The sequence below is a fragment of the Channa argus genome, chromosome 4 (assembly GCF_033026475.1).
Source record: "Channa argus isolate prfri chromosome 4, Channa argus male v1.0, whole genome shotgun sequence".
NCBI classification, from domain to species: Eukaryota; Metazoa; Chordata; class Actinopteri; order Anabantiformes; family Channidae; genus Channa; species Channa argus.
In genome coordinates this window covers 7,491,142-7,511,926 of record NC_090200.1, presented here as the reverse complement: position 1 = coordinate 7,511,926, position 20,785 = coordinate 7,491,142, and the positions used below count along the sequence as shown (strand labels likewise).

The 20,785-nt window shown below is 38.9% G+C and overlaps 1 protein-coding gene across 21 annotated transcripts in view; it reads left to right on the top strand.

Annotated features, from left to right (window-relative positions):
* The window catches only part of LOC137125950 (unconventional myosin-IXAa-like), a 132,352-nt gene that overhangs the window by 94,612 nt on the left and 16,955 nt on the right, over nucleotides 1-20,785 (top strand). For 14 of the 21 annotated variants that reach the window (XR_010914242.1, XR_010914243.1, XM_067502231.1 and 11 more), the window contains 13 exons: nucleotides 9,292-9,413; nucleotides 11,287-11,428; nucleotides 13,604-13,799; nucleotides 14,654-14,773; nucleotides 16,161-16,236; nucleotides 16,588-16,734; nucleotides 17,146-17,185; nucleotides 17,277-17,399; nucleotides 17,836-17,916; nucleotides 18,026-18,136; nucleotides 18,743-18,865; nucleotides 18,956-19,105; nucleotides 19,701-19,999. Coding sequence is in view for 19 of the 21 variants with exons in the window: in XM_067502231.1 (XP_067358332.1) it covers nucleotides 9,292-9,413; nucleotides 11,287-11,428; nucleotides 13,604-13,799; nucleotides 14,654-14,773; nucleotides 16,161-16,236; nucleotides 16,588-16,734; nucleotides 17,146-17,185; nucleotides 17,277-17,399; nucleotides 17,836-17,916; nucleotides 18,026-18,136; nucleotides 18,743-18,865; nucleotides 18,956-19,105; nucleotides 19,701-19,999 (1,730 nt within the window). In the remaining 2 variants the exon portion in view is untranslated. The remainder of the gene's footprint in view (nucleotides 1-9,291; nucleotides 9,414-11,286; nucleotides 11,429-13,603; nucleotides 13,800-14,653; nucleotides 14,774-16,160; nucleotides 16,237-16,587; nucleotides 16,735-17,145; nucleotides 17,186-17,276; nucleotides 17,400-17,835; nucleotides 17,917-18,025; nucleotides 18,137-18,742; nucleotides 18,866-18,955; nucleotides 19,106-19,700; nucleotides 20,000-20,785) is intronic. The other 7 variants (XM_067502228.1, XM_067502238.1, XM_067502239.1 and 4 more) reach the window with 1 other exon arrangement.

Below are 20,785 nucleotides of genomic sequence, written 5' to 3'. Positions count from 1 at the left end.
TAATTTAGCTTTATTTCTACAACACCAATTCACAACAAAAATCATCTCAAGTCACTTTTACACAGTAAGGGCAAGAACTTTATTATTCATTATTAATTATTAGGAAAACTCAACAAATGTCTCTTGATCAGGCACTAGGCTACAGCGAGGGAGGTTAAACTCCCTTTAATAAGAGGAAACCTCAGACAGAATCGAGCTCAAGGTGGGCCACCGTCTGCCTCAACCATTTGGGGGGACTGGAGAGTGAAGAGAGAAAAGCTAAGCAACAAAAAGACAAGAAGCAGCCAAACAACACTGAGCAGGTCAGCAACTGCACCTTGGAAATACACAGCCCCAATGCTGTGGACACATGCAGAGAGGAAGAGAAGAAGAAGAAGCACAGCCATGCGTGAAATGCTTTCCCATTTACAGCAGGTTTAAACATTACTTCTCATTGTGCCCACATAACCACTTTGACACTTACTACCCATAGCTTTAACCAGCCCTTAATATAACTATAAGCTTACTCCGAGGGAAAACCCCGTCATGTATAATAAAGTAGCCATAAACATATGAAACTCACACTTAAACTCAGCGCTTGCTGGCTGTAATTTCCACCTGTCATAAGTAGAAAACATACGGAAACACGCGGGGCCTTAAATACTGAGGCTGGACACAGCAGACCAACATTTTTAGAGCTGTGAGCTGAACCATACCTCTGACATTACAATACATGCAGCTGTAGTTATGTAGCTTGGTTAAGTTAGTGCTCACATCCATTAAAGGAACAGCTCAGGGTAAAGTGCTGAATGACCAGAACAGACAGACATTCTGGGTTAGAGTGCCGGATTTCAACTGAGCTGCATGTTTCCTGACTGGTAAATGCTGCTAAAACTGGCAACACTTTAAGCTGTGAATGTTTTCTCTGCCTGGGCTTGGTTTGTGTATGCTTTTGTTTCCCTTAAGTGGACTCCCACTCTCTTTTTTTCCCTTTCATTTAACGTCATTAGGATTATTACAGAACCACTAATCCCTGACCTGCTGTATTATGCATTCATTACGCTCATTTTTTAAGATACAAACGATCAACTTAAAATTCTGTGTGCAGGTTTCATTTATTTGCACATCATACCCATAAAATAAGTGAGGGATCATGGTAGAGGAGATAATAAATCTCTATCAGTTGAACTGTCAGCTCCTGTATTCCTCTTGCTAGACCCTGATAGGTCGTGGCATCTCAGCGGGCGGGCAGCTCATTGCTGACGGCTAAACGAGCGGAGCGACAGAGTGAAAAAAGAGCAGCGGTTCAGTAAAATGAGTGCAGCAACGTCCCCTCACCCTTGATGAAGATGACAGACTGATTGTCATGCTGCTGATTGACCCGTGCTAATGGTTCAGTTATTTGTGTCTGACAGTTAACCTCAGGCCCTGGACACAAAATACACATAGACGCACAGGCCTTCGCTGCAGGATGTGTTGTTGTTAATAAAACGTTGATGGATAAGCACTACATCGATTGAAGGAATTTAATTTTTACATCGTTTTCTTTTGTTGTTGTTGTTGTTGTTGCTCAGGCTTCACCGGGACAATGTCAAAATAACTACCACCAAACATTTAAAGAGCCACAGCAACTGGACAACTAGAAAGTGAAACCACAAAAGTACCATTAACTTAACAACAGCAGAAAGGCAGTATTGCGTTGACTCTGCTCACTGATCAAGAGAAGGAAAGAATGCACATATAAATGAACATACCTTTAAATTATCTTAAGTAAGTGGAACAGCATTTTTGAAATACAGTACATATATATTTTGCTTGCCAACTCATGTCCAATTTGTATCACACAAAATTACAGCCCAGTGATTAAGCCTTTGTTTGATAAGTGGTTAGAATATAACTTCAAATCATGGATAAAAACTTAATGGGCCAGGGACTGAAAGGCTGCACATTTCTTATTTGAATGGGCTCAGTTTAGAGACACGTAATGATGCAAAACAGCTTGAAAATACTGAACAATGACCTAAAGCTACAGTATCTGGAAGTGGCACCAAAACTAATACCAATAACAAAATGACCACAAACAAACACAAAACCTTCACATTGCTTTTAAAAGAAGGTTTATTGTCAGCCAGTCCCTGATAGCAGGTGCAGCTTGATGCGTTTGTCTGCTTTAACCCAACCTTTGACTTGAAGGTTTGTTCCTCTGCTGTTTTCAACTGATAAGTGTCTAACTTCTGCTGAGACGCTCACCCTCACAGGATGGTGCCCACTATTGTTTCAGCACAGTTCACATTTCTTATGCTTTAATCACTGGGGTCCTCCAAACCTTTTGCTATTTTGGTATTTGACAGAACAACAATTGAGATAGAGCAAAGCTGCAGGGCCCCTCTGAGGCAGGTCAGTGCAGCTTCCTAATCAAGGGTTGCCAGATCTGTACTGATTTGTGTTTATTTGAATAAAGTTTAGCAGTTCACGCCTCAGGCCCCCCCTCTAGGCTCAGTTTGACATCCAGACAAAGCAGAACACACCTTCTCTCTGCCTTTTATTTTATCAACTGACCTCAGATTCAAAACTCAGTCACCCTTACAAGATACAGAAATGTTACCAGCTTGCAGACTTCCAGATAAAACGGTAATCAGGACGCTGTAGATTTTAGCTAGACGGTACATGGCATTACCGGTTTACAGTCTCCAGCCAAGGTCCAAATACTTGTACGTTCTTTCAACATCTGACACATGAAAAGATTAGCAGTTTAATGAGTTTAATAAATTTACTCTGCTCACAAAGACAATCTGATTAGGTAAAAGACTCTAGAAAAAACTACTTGTAGGTATAACAGATTACAAATTTCTACCTCTGCCTGCCCACAAATCTTTTGCTAAAGTAGAATCTCCTTTTGACTAAAATTAAAAGCTGCTACAGTATCTGTGATGTTTGACAGATCATTTTAAAATGAAAAGTTCTTCATGAAGCGAAGTATTTAGCTGAAACCCTGTGTTTTGTTAACATTGCCTTTATTTTTTCACAGACCCCTCCACTGGGTTGGTAAAAATAATATTATCTGCAAAACTAACACAGCAAAACTCCTTACTTGAATTTGTTTTCTCATTTCCTCTGACCAAATATGTAGAAAAATATTTTAAGCTTCAGTTAGTATCTTTTTTCTAATGTTTGCAGAAGCATCTTCCTGATGCTTTGTGTCTGACAGTTGTATTGTTTTCACAAACACCATTTTTAAGATTTTTTTTTAAAAAACCTTATCGCCTGCACCATAAACAAACTACACCATAGTTGCATGAGCTTAACATCGCCACCATTACACTTACAATTTGTAATTTGATTTCGCACCTTTCTTCATATAGACCTGATATAACTAATGATCACCAGTAATTAACAGAACATGGCTGTCAAGATGGATTAGCGAGTAAAGTCTCAAAGTCCGACACGATAACGTTTAACGTTCTGGGCAACATCTGGAGTTTCATTTAGCCAGTCATTAGCGACTGTTTTTTTAAGGCACATAAAACCTCAAAACAACTTTTGAATACTATGTTGCAGAGTAAAACATATAAATTTCTTCATCTTGTTTTAACTACAGACCTTCTTTCAGATAAATAACTAAAAACAAAGCCACAGACTTTGGAACAGAGCAAACAGAAGTTCAGAAATGCTGATTTTTTTGGGTTTTCAGAAATGTGCCAATGTGCCAATAACACAAGTTGCCAAACACAGAAATTACCATATTATTGTTATTATATTAAATATGTATTTAAAAAAAAAAAGTTTTATATGTTATCTAGGCTATGCAGGAATAACTATACAATTCTTGTGTTAAAAAGTCATTTTCTGAAAAAAGGTTACTTTTGTAGACCCAGTGATGTTTATTTCCCAATTAAACCTTTTATGGAGAAACTGTTATAAAACTCCCAATGACCCAAATAGACTTATACTTACTTAATAGAATTTGGAAGTATACATAAAGCTGAGAAAAGTAAAGCAAACTTTAGAGGTTGATTTGGTGAAAAAAGCAAAATAAATTGAGTTGTGTTTTCGTAGCAAGTGAGAACCACTGCTGTCTATTGGTCTGTTGAGTTTAACTTTCCGTCAGGGGGATTTTCCTCTTCTCTTTTCTTCAGGCTACACCCTCATAGTCTTATCATCGGTGCGTGTGTTTACCTTCAAAGCGGCAGCCAAGGCTAATAAGACCACACAAACCAAAGCCCTCAGCTGAACACACCAGCAGGGGTGTGTGGGTGAGGACCCTCCAGTCCAGTATTAACACTCAACAAGGCAGTTGGCACATGATTCCTCACAAAAATACAACAGCCATGGCCTTAGGCAAATGTCTCGTGTAGCACGTTTAACTTATGAGATAATATACTGACTCAGAATAGAAATTAAAAAATAAAAATATGTTCACCTCCAGCTGATACAAGGAGGACAGCTGCTCCAGCTGCTTTTGACTTTCTCGTTCAACAGTATACTAAAAGCCAGGGAACATTTTTAGCTTACAGTACATAAATAAGTATAAAATAGGCACTTTAGCTTTTTAAATGGCCATACTGATACAGTTCCCATTCATTATTCATAGATTGGCGCAGTACATTTTCAACTTTCTAAGCCTTTATTCCGATTGTACAGCTGAGCTCACTTCTTGACGTCATTGTTTGAGTCATGCTGGTCGACAGAGTCCCAGTTGATCAGGGCTGCAAAAAGCGAAAGCTACTTACAGACCACGTTTCATGACGACACAGCAAGCATCTTCATTTATAATTTTTACGTCTCTTTCTCTCCGCGCTTTCTAAACCACCAGAACCTGTTCCAGCTCTCATGATTTCAACACTGTTCCTCCAGTCTGCTACAATAAAAACACTCTGCTGTCATAACAAGAGAAACGGGCACTGAGGGAGGGGGAGATAAATAGAAAGAATAAAGAGACAGTTAGAGAGATAGAGAATCACACACACACACACACACACACACACACACACACACCCTTCTCTATCCTCCACACCAGGGCACAGGGCCAAACACAATTCAGGCAGCTTGAATACTGCACTGCTTTACGCAGCGGAAAAAGACGCAGAGTTGACTAATAGATGGAGGCATTGCCACAAATCCTGACAAACCTCATTGAGCACAGCATGGTCCCTGTAGCGAAGCTGGAAGTTTTAATGCTTTTATTGCTCACAGATTGGTTTAAGTCTAGATTTTTTACAACTGTGTTTCTAAATGATATGTCCTAATACAGTATCTTTCAGTCCTCACTCCCTGTATATTTTCTTAAAGGGTCATTTTACTCAAATGAGAAAAAGACTCGCTCACCTTTTAGTGTTGTCTAGCCATGCAGACGTTTGGATTTAGGTGTCTGGGTACACTCCACTTTCTAATGATAATTTCCTTTAAATCATTTAACAATGTATTTTATGTAAGAATTGGGGAGACCAAGTTTTCAAATTAAAAGCACCACAGATGAAATTCCCTTCCCCTTTGTTATATTAGGGAGGCCATACATGTCAGCAGTAGATAGCTGGAAAAAACGTACTCAAAGTTTGAAAAAATACAAAGTTTGAAAAAATCCTTAAAATTACTAAAAATAAAGGAATCTTTACTTCACTCTTACTTGTGTGCCAGTTGCCACATACACGTTAACCAGGTCTTGGTCACCTGGTGATTGCCTAAATGCAGTTTTTTTTTTTTTTTTTTTATACTGCATTCAAAAATAGCAACTAGTGAGAATTAATGTTGCATAAAAAATATGAAGATGTGTTAATGCAAGACAGAAAAAAATAATCTGAAATGATGTGAGTCCATATAAACAACTCAGGGGTTTTAGTGGCTAATCTTCATGCTAATACATGGGAATAGTTCTGGATTTTTCTAGTTGGTCTTAACTGAGGCTTTTGGTTGCTAAATCTTTTCCAACTTTCCAGTGTCCCTGAAGTTTTTCTACCAGAACATGACCACTCGAAATATGGGCCGCGTGTTTACAGCCGTCCTTGGGTCAAAAGAACACACTTCAAAGATTACGTGAGACTCACATGTAACTTCAGCAGTTTCACTGGGCTTCACTGATCCAGAATTTTTCACAATTTCAGTCTTTTTTTTACACAACTTTTTTACTCCAGCAAAGTGATATGATCTAGCAACTTTTTAACTTGTGATTACAGAGTTAACTGGAAACTAATTACAAAATAATATTTGTGTCAGACTTTGAAATGATGAATTGTACTTGTATGAATCAGAGTACATAGAAAAAAAGGCAGAATTAAGGATATTAATCAAAACATAAATGCATAACACGCCACCCAGCTGACATACACTAACATTTGTTTCTACAAAGCCGAGGAAAAGCAGGGACAGTCTATTTCTCTCCACTTACCCCTTGTCAGCTGTTTTTAGGTGGTGATGTTTTAGCCTGCAGACTTTTTCCCACAGTGTGGACCAGTGAGAAATAGTTTTCACGTACATGTAACAGTCTGAAAATGGTGTATTATGCCCATTTTGATCATAGTTAGCTGTGACCTGCTCTTTTCTCAGGGGGAATCTGTGGAACATTTTCACCCATCGCTTGTTTCTACCAGAAAATCATGCAAAACAAACAAAAATGATCCATATTGGCAGGAACAAATCCACGCTGTCTGGATGACAACTGTGGAAAACGCACAAATAGAATCCAAACTCCGAAACTGGAAACAAATTTTAATCAAATATCTTGTGTCCAAAAAACCCCATAAAAATGCTTCCAGATTCACTCCATTCACAACTTGTGAAGGAAGCCAGTCACTGAAATAATAGTCTTACACCACAGCAGTCAAGGGACTATCAGAGAGGTGAAAAAAAAAAAAATCTTAAAAGAGATTAATACAACTTTGCACAATGAGGACTCCAGTTAGCTCGCGTGACCACGGAAGATTCATATGAGTCTTAGGTGAACTTTGAATTGCACTTATTCTATGGAATGAGGACTCTACAGCGCGGCCCTCCGTTTTACTTCAGAGTCCCCTTTTTTTTTGTAAATTTCCTTAAGTTGCAACTCAACAGAGGAAGACTGGTGAGGCAAATATAAAAATAACCTCATACTAAAAGACTTTAACTTTGACAGTGATCCTAATGATTTCCTAAACTCGGACTGCTTAATCCTCATTTTAGCTTTAGATACACTTTTGAAAAAAGACTGAGGACTATGGATTTTAGCCCCATCACATCCAGGGAAAGGCCAGTATGAACAGCATGAATAATTAGAGCAAGTAAAACCTGTTATTGTGTTTATATAGGCACCATAGACTGTTGTTTAAAGACACACTTGAAAAAAATTTAAACCTGCCCTTCTGAGTGGCATTTTTTTAGTAGCTCGATCAACATGTCCAGCACCTTTGCGTGCTTCACATACTGAGTCACGGTTTTGTAGTCCTTGTCTGATGGGCCGAGCTGTTTACCGTATGCAAATATGCGTAAAATGGCTGATGACAGTGTGTTTACCTCTTTTTCTGTGTAGCTGTGTCTAATTGTCTCTCTCTGGGTCAACATGCGTTCACAAACTCAGGCACAGACGCAACAAATTAAGGCAGATGAACTGAGTCAGTAATCAGTCGGTGTTTGCTGGAGGAGATTTAAACGAACGCACACGTGTGCAACATTTTTACGGCTCTGTTTTCGTCTTGGTTGATCCGGTGCGACCTCTGAATGAAACCCAATGGGCCACATGTTCTGAATGCCTCGTCAGTGATTCAGCAGCCTGAACAAAGGGTTAGAGGGCAGACGTATCGCACACGTAAAAGTATGCTCCAGCGCTGCTTTGAATACTTTGAATTGTGGAGCATGTGTTGCAACTAATTGTCAAAATAGTTTGGATTTTTTGGCGCAGAGTTGAGACATTGTTTGACAATCTGACAAGAAGCATTATGACACCTTGAGGATCATTTACTAATCCAACACGTGTGTTGACAACGAAATAATGTTTTGCTTAAGAATTGATGTGATTGGTTGATATGTATATTTGGCTTGTCGTTAAGTTTATGACTTGATATTTTATATTTTTTACACTTCCTTGTTTTTGTGTTATATTATCTCCTCTATCAGCTCTGTCATTCTTTTTTCTGTCACCTGTAAAGTTGTTTGTAACTTATTTTTAATAAGGGCTATATAAATATAAAATGCTATTTGTAACCACCCCAACCTTTGCTCCACAACCAATGACGATATCAATTTTGCATTTGTACTAAAGAAATGTAAGTGTAATGAGCCACATTCATGTTCCTCAGAGGAGCATTTTTCAGCGTTGCACACAAGATACAACATATTGCAACAGGCAGTCTGCCATTAAACATTTCGCAGCACAGTCCAAGAGGGATAAATCCAAATGTTTCCAATGAGCCCTCTGCTTTTCATCTTTCTATTGGCAAGGCTCTAAGAATAGCACAATTACCAGCATGTGTACCTTTTTGACATTTGGCGTTGGAAGACGACGTTAGGACCTTCTTCGCCCTTGAATCATTTTTGCTATTGAGCCACCTGATGAAACTCATTGTCTTCCACAGTATTTTTCTTTAGCTACGCTCCCTGCTTTGCTGCTGCTGACCCTGAAGATTTATAGTTGCTTTCATTCAGGGAAGATGTCCTGAGTGTGCACGCTCTTTTCCAGCATTCTAAGAGTAAGATGCACAGTGAGCTATGAGTTACTGGAGCAGAGGCTGTTTACATACCTTGCTCAAATGTCCTGTACCTCAGCAGTAACTTTCCATTTAGCTTGTTCTTTTTCTCCCAAAAGTGGAAGGATATTGTAGCTGTTGCTTCTCACTGGTTTTTCCCTGAGGGGTGTTAAGGGAACATGGTCCATATACCTCGACCGTCATTGGCCCCTGGGGGCAAATAGAAGAACCAACAAGAAGCCAGGTGTTTTCATATAGGGGGTGCAGGTTTTTAGTGCTGTAAAAGTATCGTCTGTATTATTTGGTCTAATGAAGAGTATACAAGTATTATACTTTCTGTCCCATGTAAGACACAATTTACTTGTAATAATGACCTTGAAAACTCGACCTTGTTGAATCTATCTGTGCTTCAAACATGATCCAATGACAGCCTCTGTCTCCTCTGTAGTAATAAGTTAAATATCTTCATGCTCTTGCTGCTGTTTAAGAAACCGTAGATGCAAGTTGTGCTGTTGTTGTTTCATCCATATGTATGCACCAAGTATTTTTGAAAAACTCTGAGGCAGTCGTGTCAGCACGTGGATTTTCTCACCTTTTCCATGACTTCTCGAATAATTAGCCTTCCATGTACTTACTGGCCTGCCTGTGATTTTACTTGCAGGAGGAGTACAGGGCAGAGGGCATCACCTGGCACACCATCGACTACATTGACAACAGTGGCTGCCTCAACCTCATCAGCAAGAAACCTACAGCTCTGTTCCACCTCCTGGATGAGGAGTGCAAGTACGCCACCTTCAGCAGAGTCAATACTGAGAAAAACACTTACCCAGACACAGCAACTGTAAAAGAGAGTTGGTCACTTCTGATTAGAATCCTGTATATTAAACTATATAATAAGTACATATATTTTACAAGAGATATATACTATATAACACTTTTTTATATAGGGAATATATTATATTTTATTATATTATATTGTATTATATTATAATATATACTGGTATAAACCTTTTTTAAATAGGGAATATATTGTATTGGTAAAAAGCACATCATCCCATCCCTGTTCATTAAATACAGTGCATCACATTTGCTTCATGTTTTCGCAAATAAAAAAATATATTTCATAAATATCTAGTAATAAACCCCTACTATAAAAGGTTCTGCAATGAAATGCTACAGGAAACTCTAGGTACTCTAAAAATACCATGTACCATATACCATGCTATTCATATAATATGTACACATTTGGTTTACTGGAAATGAGGTTTTTACTAAATATGCTTTCGGGGGGTGAAATATATCTTATATATCTTCACTCTAGCCCCAATAGAACTAAATTTTCAATATGTTTATATAGAGTAAACATTTATTGATGTTTATTTTTAACTGGGATTTTAAGATCAATGGTATTAGGATTCTAATACTATTCATATTTTATCATTTACGTCAAGCTAAGCAGAATTTATTGTAGCATGCTTTGTTGAAATAGCCTTTTGATCGCCCTGCACCCAACTGGTGAATGCAAAAGACAAAGTGCTCCGTGTGCAGGCTTTCTGCTCATTAGCTTGATTGATACCAACACTGGGACTTTTACCAGACCTTACCTAAAGTTGATTCCTTCGCCAGCATCTCTGGATTATGTTTTTCCTTTGCCTTATCTGTTGTGAAATGCTCTCCTCTTGCAGGTCACCACACTGCTTTACATCTTTTTCCTCCATAAATCAAATACACCCCCACCCCGCAAAAAATGCATCAGGCATTACATACACAGACTATATTTATCTATGTTAGCTGTCAACCTGTTTGCCACTTAGTGGCTCATCTGGATCTAATACAGCCTGAAATAGACCAAATGGTGTGTGTCTATGTGTGTGGACAGGGGAGACCACTTTTGGAGTATTATGGTTAAAGAGGGGATCTCTAAAGGAAAAAATGAGGGGGGACAGGGTCTCTTCTGGGGTTTATGCTATCACTGGAATGAGCTTCATACTAATTGATTGCACTGACAGAAAGAACTTACAGATCTCATCATTCACAGTCAGTGGGGCTTCAGGGCCTCTGAAGAAGTGGATTAGGTTACTGCTGGATAGGGGATGAGTGTAGGGGTTCATTTCTACAGTAACAGCATTACTCTATAAGACCCTCCTGGATTTACTTCAGCCAGCAGTGTGTTTTCGAGGTGCAGTGAGAAGCGGTTTAGATGATATGAAATATTCCTTTAGGACTTGATCCAGCCAGTTGAGGTCAGTGGTAAATGGGTAAAATGTCCATGAAAGAAAACTAAAAACACCAAAGAAGAATGTACCTTTGGTTAAACCTGAGCTGTAAAGTCAAGCTTGTGGCAGATTTTGAATTCTTGAGGGTACGTGGAATGGATTTAAAGATACTGTATACTTACGCAAGATGCTGTTGAGAAATCCAGAGTGTAATGGTCAGATGTTACAGTAGCACTGCTCTGTGGTCAAAGCAGATGAAAAAAAAGTGAATAATTAAAAAATTGCCGCAAAATTAAAGATCAAATGAGAGTTTCCTAGACAAGTACGTGCAATTATAGTACTGCAGAGATTTATTCACTGTAGTGCTTCAGATCAGAACATTTAATGTCTCTATGCTATGTCTTTTGCTTCTGCTCCTGACAAAGTCACTGTTACTTCAGCTTCCCTCAGGCTTCCAATCAGACCTTGCTGGACAAGTTCAAGCGTCAGCATGAAGGAAACAGCTACATCGAGTTCCCTGCTGTCATGGAGCCAGCCTTCATCATCAGACACTACGCAGGAAAAGTCAAGTACGGAGTCAAGGTGAGACACGGGTTTCAGTGTAACACTATTCAATTCAATTCTACTTTATTTATTTAGCACCCATTCGCAGCAACGTCATCTCAGGGCACTTTACATAATAAAGTCAGAACTATAAAAATATATAGAGAAAACCAAACAAATACCCCTTGAGCAAGCTCTAGGTGACAGTGGAGCGGAAAAACTCCCTTTAATGGACGAAACCTCCTGCAGAACCAGGTTCAGGGTGGGCGGCCATCTGCCTTGACCGGTTGGGGAGAGTGAAAGTGGAGATAGAAAAGAAAAGGGCAACAGAACCCAACAAAACATTAGGCAGGTTGGTAGGACCAGTAGCGCCGCAGTGGAAAACACACAGCTCCAAAGCCTGGGACACCAACAGAAAGAGACAAAGAGAGGGAGACAGAGAGGGAGAAAGACAAGAACGGGAGATAAAAGACACAAAGTTAATGTCATACAGTGGCTGGCAGTCTGTGTTTGGATTATACTTGTGCATGTCTGAATCCTTGCAGCATTTCATCAGTTGTCATCCAGACAATGTGGATTTGTTCCTGACAACATGGATCATGTTTGTTTTACCTACGTTGTTTTGAATGAAACAGCCGATGGGTAAAAGTGCTTCGCATATTCCCCTGAGAGTTCTAATGGCTAATGGCGAACAAAATGGATGAAAATCTAAATATTTGTGAAAACTAACTCTCAGAGGAAAATACTGTCCGTAACATCACCAACTAACAACAGCTAGTGGATAATGGAGAGACATATATGGTCTGTCCATGTTCCTCCAGCTTTTTAGAAACAAATGTTAGTGTATTGCAGCTGGGTGCATATCACGGTAACCAAGACAGATTGGGATACTGGATACGCATTTGTGTTTTGATTAATTTCCCTTATTCTTGCTTGTTTGCTTTGTCATGCGATGTGAAACACCTCTATCAGTTTTTACTGCATTTGTCATTCACTCTGTAACCATGACCACAAAGTGGATAGATCATATCTCAGGACGACAGAAAAGGGTGAAATTTGCCTTAAAAACATTGCAGAATTCATAGAATTATCACCTTTGTGACAGTTTCAACCTAAAAGCTGAGAAATTTTAACCTTGTAAAAGTAGAATTCCTGAGCCACAATACAGAGCCACTGTATTGTATTGTATAATGTTACGCCTGAGAGGTGTATGTCATGTACGTAGTTATATTAAGACAGATGTGTTACCAAATATAGTAACTGAAACTAACAAATAATCATAAACAAAGCGTTTAGATCTGTGCATTTTCATAGGCATTTTCATCGTAAAACTTTGACCATGTTTGAAGTATGTAGCAATCACAGTAAATATAAATTAATTTGGTGTCTTACTCCTCGTATGTCAGGGTTTTATCTGCATTGAAAGTTAGAGCCAAATGCTTATATTGATAGTCAAAACTATTCTACTATTCTATGAGTGGTTAAGGTTTGAGCTGGTTTTGACCCACTTCTTGTTCTGTCGATATAGTTTTTTCTAATTCTCTGTTCACCTCCCGGGTGTGTTTTTATAAGAAACGCATGTGCTGGACTGGGTCAAACATATTGTTTTGTGACTGTACAATATAAATCCATAACAGTTGTTATTGTGGATGTGGAGAGGTTTCCCGTAGCCGCTGAGAACCCAGGAGTTGTTTGTTGAGAGCTAGAGTTGTGAAATGCTTCTAACGTTGGCTCAGGACTTAATGCGCAGCTGACTCATATCATACAGATGGAGAATATGTTGAAGGGTTTTTAATTCATGCCTGTGTTATCGCAGTGTGGCTTCAGTCAGAAGGAGTTACACATTACACACGGGGGTTTCTGCAGTTGATGGTTTTCTTTACCTCATATTTATACAAAGAACTGTAAGCTGTAAGAAAAATGTTAGGGGGGGCTAATTGAGGGATACACATATTTGCCTTTACTTTTCTTGATGCAAACCCTGGATATTGAAGGAACGATTGAGAAATTTGCTTATTTTATTTCATGTCAAGACTTTCATAAAGACTTTCCACTTTCATATGTGTATGCATGATATAAAAGTAATACCACAGTGGACACAGTGTTTAAATATTTTATATTTTATACAAATGTTCACATACACATAAATTATCAAATCTTTGCTTAGCTGTGGTGATGTTATTGATGGCATGTGTGTGTCTTTGCTTCATTCAGGACTTCAGGGAGAAGAACACGGACCACATGCGTCCCGACATCGTGGCCTTACTGAAGAGCAGCAAGAACGCCTTCGTCTGCGGTCTGATGGGAATCGACCCTGTGGCCACTTTTCGTTGGGCCGTGCTGCGGGCTTACTTCAGAGCCATGGTGGCTTTCAGGGAAGCTGGCCGCAGACACACACACAAAAAAACTGGTGAGGAAAGTTGCTGGGTGTAACTTTTGCAATTATTTTTAAATAATTACTGTAACTTTTCTGTGCCATAATCTTCAGCTTTAGGACTTTTTCTGATTTAATCTGGACTAGACTTGTACGTGTCCTCATGTTATTTTGTCAACAGCACCAAATTTTGTACTATTTAAAATACATTATTTTAAATAAAACGGTGTACTTTTATCAGTTAGGCTTGAGAACCCCTGAGACGTTTGCTTTTTCAGTGACGTAATTATTTCTGCTTAATTAATGAGTTTTTTTGCATTCTTGTTTACTGTAAACTGATAACCACGACTACCTGAAGGGCTTCTCAGAGCGAAGCAAAGCTGTATCAGAGCAGGGAGAGGGAGGACTGATTCTGAGTATCTGAGTTAAACCCTTGTTACACCAGAGTTTAAAACAACCAATGTGTTTGGGGATGTGATGAGTTTTATCTTGGATCTGTGCTGCTGTAGTGGATAATGAGGTGAAGGATGAAGAAGAGGGGTTTTGATCCTCCTCCCTCGTGTTTATTCTCACAAACTGGGAGGAATGTTACAGTTGAGAGTGTTAGAAAATGTCACCGCTGCTTTTCTGAAAACAGTGTTGTGTCTTTGTACTTTTTACACAGACAGTTTCCTCTTTACTTCTTATCTGCTTCATCCTCCTCTTGTTTTGTTTCTGCAGCTGCTGTTTAATAACTCACCTCCTTTCCTTATCTTTTTTTCTACATTTTAATTTTCCCTTTTTGTGTTTGTTTAAGATAAAGCATTTTAAACAATTTTTTTACAGAAATTCTTCATTGTAAAACATCGTCTCCTTTTCTCATCAATTTTACCTCTCTCTTCTCTTTTTAGGAAATGATGCAGCAGTTCCCTGTGCTATTGTCAAAGCTGTCGACAACTTCAGTTTTCTCCACCACCCGGTTCACCAGAGGAGCCTTGAGATCCTTCAAAGATGCAAAGATGAGAAATACAGTAAGTAACTCCAAAATACCACATCTCTGAAAACCGATGAACATTTGGATTTTTCTTGTTCTAAGCTGATTATAAACAGGCTGCTAACCATATGTTCCTGCTGATGGAAAGTCACAAGGAAATGGAGAAAATGGCAGTCATTCAAAATAACGAATAGTGAAATCATTAAATGTTTGTGCGGAAAACAGATTTTTGGAGCAGTTTTCATTTTCTTTATGAGAAACTCACAAAATGCGTATGACAATGAAAAATTATCAGCACACTCAACCAGATGAGAGAAGTTGTCATCTTTATGTTTTCTGCAAGATTCTTTAATAAGCCTATTGAATTGTTTGGAGAATGAAAAAAGAAATACACTTGAAATATAATTTGTTTAAATGTAGTTTTCTTGTCCGTTCAGGTCTGTTGAATTGAAGGGAGCTGAAATGAAAAGAGCTCAAGGTCACGTTTTAAAAAAATCCACAATCAGAATCCCCTCAACCAATCAAAGAATTCAAGTCAGTTCTATGGTCTGACTGAAAAAAATGTAACACAGCGGTTTTATTACAGCTGTTAATAAGACATTGGAAATAAGACATAGGTCTTTCTGACCGCCGCTCAGACTGACTCACCGTGGTTCAAAGCTCATAACCAGGAATATTCCCAAGCATGAGTGATCAAAGGAAAGAATCAGTCCCATGAGGATCAGCAGGCTTTAGGGACACTTGCAGATTTTCTGCTCATCCTCTATCACACAATTCATCCTGTGTTTGTTCCATAAAGTGTTTGTGTGGTTCAGTGTGTTTTCATCTGTTTAAACATCAAACTATGTTTTCTGATGTACCGTATGTCTCGTGCCACTTTGCTTTTATCCATTTTTATCCAAACAAAAAATGTACGTTTCTAAGTAAATTCCCCTAAGTTCCATCTGTTAAGAGAAGCTCCAGTCATTTTACACATGAACATCTGTCATAACCATTAGGCCATGGTTAGCACTAGTCAGTCTGTAAAAACATTGTCTAAAGATTAATTTCTGTTTAGGTCACCAGAGGTTATCTTGATTTGAGTTTGGAAACGAAGGTGGAAATCCTGTTTCACAAACTGCAGTTTGAGGTCTGAAAAAATGTGGATTTACCAGGCTGATAGTTTGTAGGAAAAACATTCTAATGGTTTGTATTATGGGATCTTAAGCATTTTGTTCCATAGTTGGGACTAAAGCTGACATACCTAAATGTCCTTATAATGCCACCTAGCAGGATAAAACACAAAGGAAGCATAACGGGAGGCTGGCGAGGAGCCTGTGCCTCAGAGATGTGAAGGATGTGTTTGGAGAAATGAGAATAAGTGGACAGATGCATCGCAAATAAAGTCTAAGGTGTTGATTCACGGTGTGGTTCATTCCTTCCAGGTATCACTAGGAAGAGTCCTCGGACACCATTGTCAGATCTTCAAGGCACCAACGCCCTGAATGAGAAAGCCAGCTGGTGAGTAAAAAAAACCGTCCAAGTTAAAGCCCATAGTGGATTTCGGATGACAGCACTGATTATTGGCCTTTGAGAGTTAAAAAACAAGAAACTCATTTTAATAGACATGGAAAACCAACTGAAAACTGTTTTTAAGTAAACTGAAACCTAGAATATAGTCAGATTTGGCACATATGTCTATGTGGCCAGTATACTGTAGATCTAACACAAGCATCCGAGTCTATTACACCATCACATAAAGTGACAGCTCCAATGCATTAAATATGACAATTGGAATATTACAATTGAATCACTTATACTGCCAAGCTGCTGAAAAGCAACATTGTCTCTTTACCTTCCCCCTTCCTATAGCAGGGATGGCTATGGTGTTGGATGTAATGGTCGTAGCTCCAGGTCGAGTCGTCTCTCCTCACCGGGAAGTCCTGCCCTGGAAGAAGATGGCATCTTCCTCAACTCAACCAACAGCAAGCTCCTGGAGAGAGCTCAGGGCATCTTACTGTGAGTGAGAGATACAACCAAATGCACACTAGTCCTCAGCCACTATCCAAAAGAGCTGGATTTATGTTTTGGCCAACTGACAGCTTTTTTTTTCTTTTTTTTGGATTTCTATTATCTACTGAGTACTGACTCAAACCTGTTGTTTTAAGACAAAAATACAGACGTCACTTCTCTGTTAGGTCCAATATTATATGTAAAGTGTGACAGCATTGTAAGTTTTTCTCAATATAATACATAACATCTTGTTATTTTAACTTTTGGCTGCCTGTATTACGTAACAGAGAAATTAGAAATTAAATAAATATTTGATTTGCTTCCCTTAAATTTCATCTTTTAGATTGTGATGTCATGTACACCCAGCTCATTATTCCATAAATGTTTGATAATGACAACAACATTTCTTACATTTAGGAGAAACAAAAACTGCAAAAGCAAGCCAACCCTTCCTAAGGTAAGAAACAGTGTGAAAGGGCTTTGAAAATAATATCTACCAGACAAATTTTACGCATAGGTTCACGTATTGTCTGGTTTTGTGTGAGCAGCACTTGTTGGACGTGAAGTCTCTGCGCTACCTGAGCAGTGTGACGCTCCACGATCGCATCACCAAGTCTCTGCTTCACCTGCATAAGAAGAAGAAACCTCCCAGCATCAGTGCACAGTTCCAGGTCAGTGCTACCACCGCCCTCTGCAGGAAAACATCACAAATTACAACCACATTAATGAGCAGATTGTTTGCAGTCATATCAGATTTGCAGTATAAAAAAAGTATCCTACTGACTAAAGGTAAAATTAAAAAAAATTTAAAATGCTATATTATAACTAATAGTTGCATGTTTTATTCATATACAATACATAAAAAAATAAACGAATCAGTAATATGGGCTATGAAAACTTGAATAAAGATTTGAATGTTGTTTTCATAATACTTGCTGTGTGTGATGTCCTGAAGTTTCCTATCAGCTATGCAGAAATGGCAATAAAGCATGACTGTAAATCTCGATTATAGCTGAGGTTTCCTTTTTTTAAACGGGACAAGAGCTTCCTTTTGTGGCACTTTTAATATTGTTATCGCATGAGGGTGGTTGTTGTTTGTGTTTGCAGGCTTCCCTCAACAAGCTGATGGAGACTCTTGATCAGTCTGAACCGTACTTTGTCAAGTGTATTCGATCCAATGCTGAGAAGGTAATTCACACTCCACAGGAGTCATTACTTGCACACAGCTTCTTGTTATGACCGACACCTGATTTTGGTTTTGTTTTCATTTACTCTTTCTGTTTTCTGTCTCGCTCAGCTGCCGCTACGTTTCAATGACAGCCTGGTGCTCCGACAGCTCAGGTACACGGGTATGCTGGAAACTGTCCGCATCCGCCAATCAGGATACAGCATCAAGTACACTTTCCAGGTACTCCTCTCCTGTTTCATATTGATATGTTACTTCTTTTTATCTGTAGCACTGTGGTAATAATTCATAATGTTAAAATAGAAATCAATTAAAAAGAGAAGGTTGGTTAAATAAAAAAAGATTTTTATTGTTACTGTTTAAGTTTATTTCTTATACTCATCCATATACTGTATATTATTGTCTGCTTGCCTTTGTTTCACTCCATTGTCCTTTTTTAGCTGTGTTCTTGGCACTGAGTTTAAAATACACTGTGAGCTTTTGGAAACATGAGTCAAGTTCTTAGTATGACTAAACAAACGTGGCCAGAAAAGCTGATTGCGATTCTAATCTTAGATTTTATTGCTGCACAAATATGGCTAAATTATTCATCTTAGTTATTTAGAAATATGTTTGAGATTCACAGTTATTATTTTGCTAGGAATAGAGTCATTTTGCTGTAATGTCTGGAACATAATGTCGAACAGCAGGCTTCTTAACTCTAACAAAATGTGAAACGATATTCTATTTTTATTGAACAATAAAACTAAATAATTGCCAACTGTCATGAAGTTTGTTTTTTTTTATCTAAAGCTCATTCATTGGTCACTCACATTGACTTTCATTTAGGAATTTGTGCGTCATTTTCATGTGCTACTGCCTCGAGGCACCAGTCCAACTAAGTCAGGCATCAGGGAGTTCTTCAGACAAATCCACCTGCTGCCCGCTGGGTATCAAGTGGGCAACACGATGGTAAAGATTTTGCACACCGGCACATCTGTTTTTTGTTTCACCGTCTCATTTGGTGGAGGTTTAAAGCCAATTTGTTCCTGTTTGATGCAGGTTTTTCTGCGGGAGGCTGAGCGTCAGCGTCTTCAGACCCTTCTCCATCAGGAAGTCCTGCGGCGAATCGTCACACTCCAGCGCCGCTTCAGGGCCGTCCTGGAGAGGAAGCACTTTCTCAGCATGAGACGAGCTGCTTGTGTCATCCAGGTGAGGTGCTGTGTTGGAGACAGGCTGTTGGTGGTCTAGCGAATGCTGCTCCCTGAATAGCCATGAAGTCACTGCTCTAAGTGCATCATTAATCAGTTTAACAATCCTGCACAGCAGGGTTTCCTCCACCCAGTGTTTAAAGTGGAGGTTCCAAAGTCAATTTGAGACACTTAGCCTCAGACATTTTAAGCATTAGGTGAATAATAGTTATGCATTTACTTACATCTACAAGGAACAGGATTCTCTAAATACGGCCTCCTGATTAGAGATGGTAAGCATTTATGCCTTTACGACAGTTTACACATATTACTCCCTCTGTTGTTGTTCACACATTGCAATATGGAGCATATTTTTGTTTTCTTGAGGGATTGGCTTTCCCTGTGAAAATAATATTTCACCCAGAGGGAAAATGTCAGAACACTACATTAAAAACATATAAAGTTTTGTCACTGAAGTAAAGTAAAATAATTTTCTCAGAAGTGAAAATCAACCCATTGTCAAAAATCAATAACTCATTTAGGTTAAACTGGCCTGTAGTGAATTTCCACCTCAAATTCTAACTAATATAAATTTCTCCTTGTCTGTTTTTCTGCAGCGATGGTGGCAAAGCTGCCTTCTCAAACAATCCACCATCGAATCGAGTAAGGAAGAGCGGGCAGCAATTTGTCTCCAGGCAGCCTGGAGGAGCTGCAGGGTTCGAAGGAGGTTGCTGCAGTGGCAAGACTCCGCCATCATCATACAGCGGAGCTGGAGACACTACCGAAGCAGATCTTTGGCAGCTGTAATGTTTCAAACGGCCTGGAGGGGATTCAGGGTGAGAAAACTGTACCATCAGACCTACAGGACCGTGACCCAGCTGCAGGCAGTGGGCAGGGGATACCTGGCTCGACTCAGGTGGGTGCATGAGTGGGTGTAAATGATGTTTTCTTTTTGTTTTGAAAGCAAAAGCCATGTGTTTAATCTCTGATCATTCAAATCAAATTTATTGTACACTATTTTACTTTGGTTAAAATGAACTTTTTGTTTTGTTTTTAGCTGACTTAAAGGGAATCTGATGCACAGTCAGTACAGTGGCTCTCTTATTTTGCTTTGCCATCACTTTTACTTTTACTTTCTATTTCCCCAGGCATTTTCTGATCGTTGCTTGTTGTGAGAGGCGCTTGCTTGCTGTAGAATCAGCATATTCCTGCAGAAAGCAACAGACAACTTTAAGTTGCATATGGTGTTGCATTGAGAAAAGTGGAAATTATTAGACTGACCTGCAGTTTCACTTAGCTCAATTGCGTGCTTTAGCATCTTTCAGCTCATTGTTTTGTTTTTATTCGCAACCTATTTGATAGCACACACTCTCAGTGGCAGCAAGCAACAGTTTTAAAGTTCTAAAACCTCACTGTGCCCTCAAGTATAGACATAATGAGACAATAACTAGTGAATAATGTATAGTGGGGATTTTAGCAGCTGAAGAGTCAAATATGATTCCCTTGTTGTTAGAGATGAAGAGTAAAAGTAAAAGTAAACTGAATACTGGCTGTACATTTCTTGGGAGGTCAGAAACAGAGCTCCAAGTGAATGATTCTCCACATTTGCTGGATGTGTAAATAGGCTGTTGGCTAACTATACATGTAAACGGTGAAAGTGTTGTAAAGTGTTTTTGCGAGAAGCAGTGAAAATATAAAAACA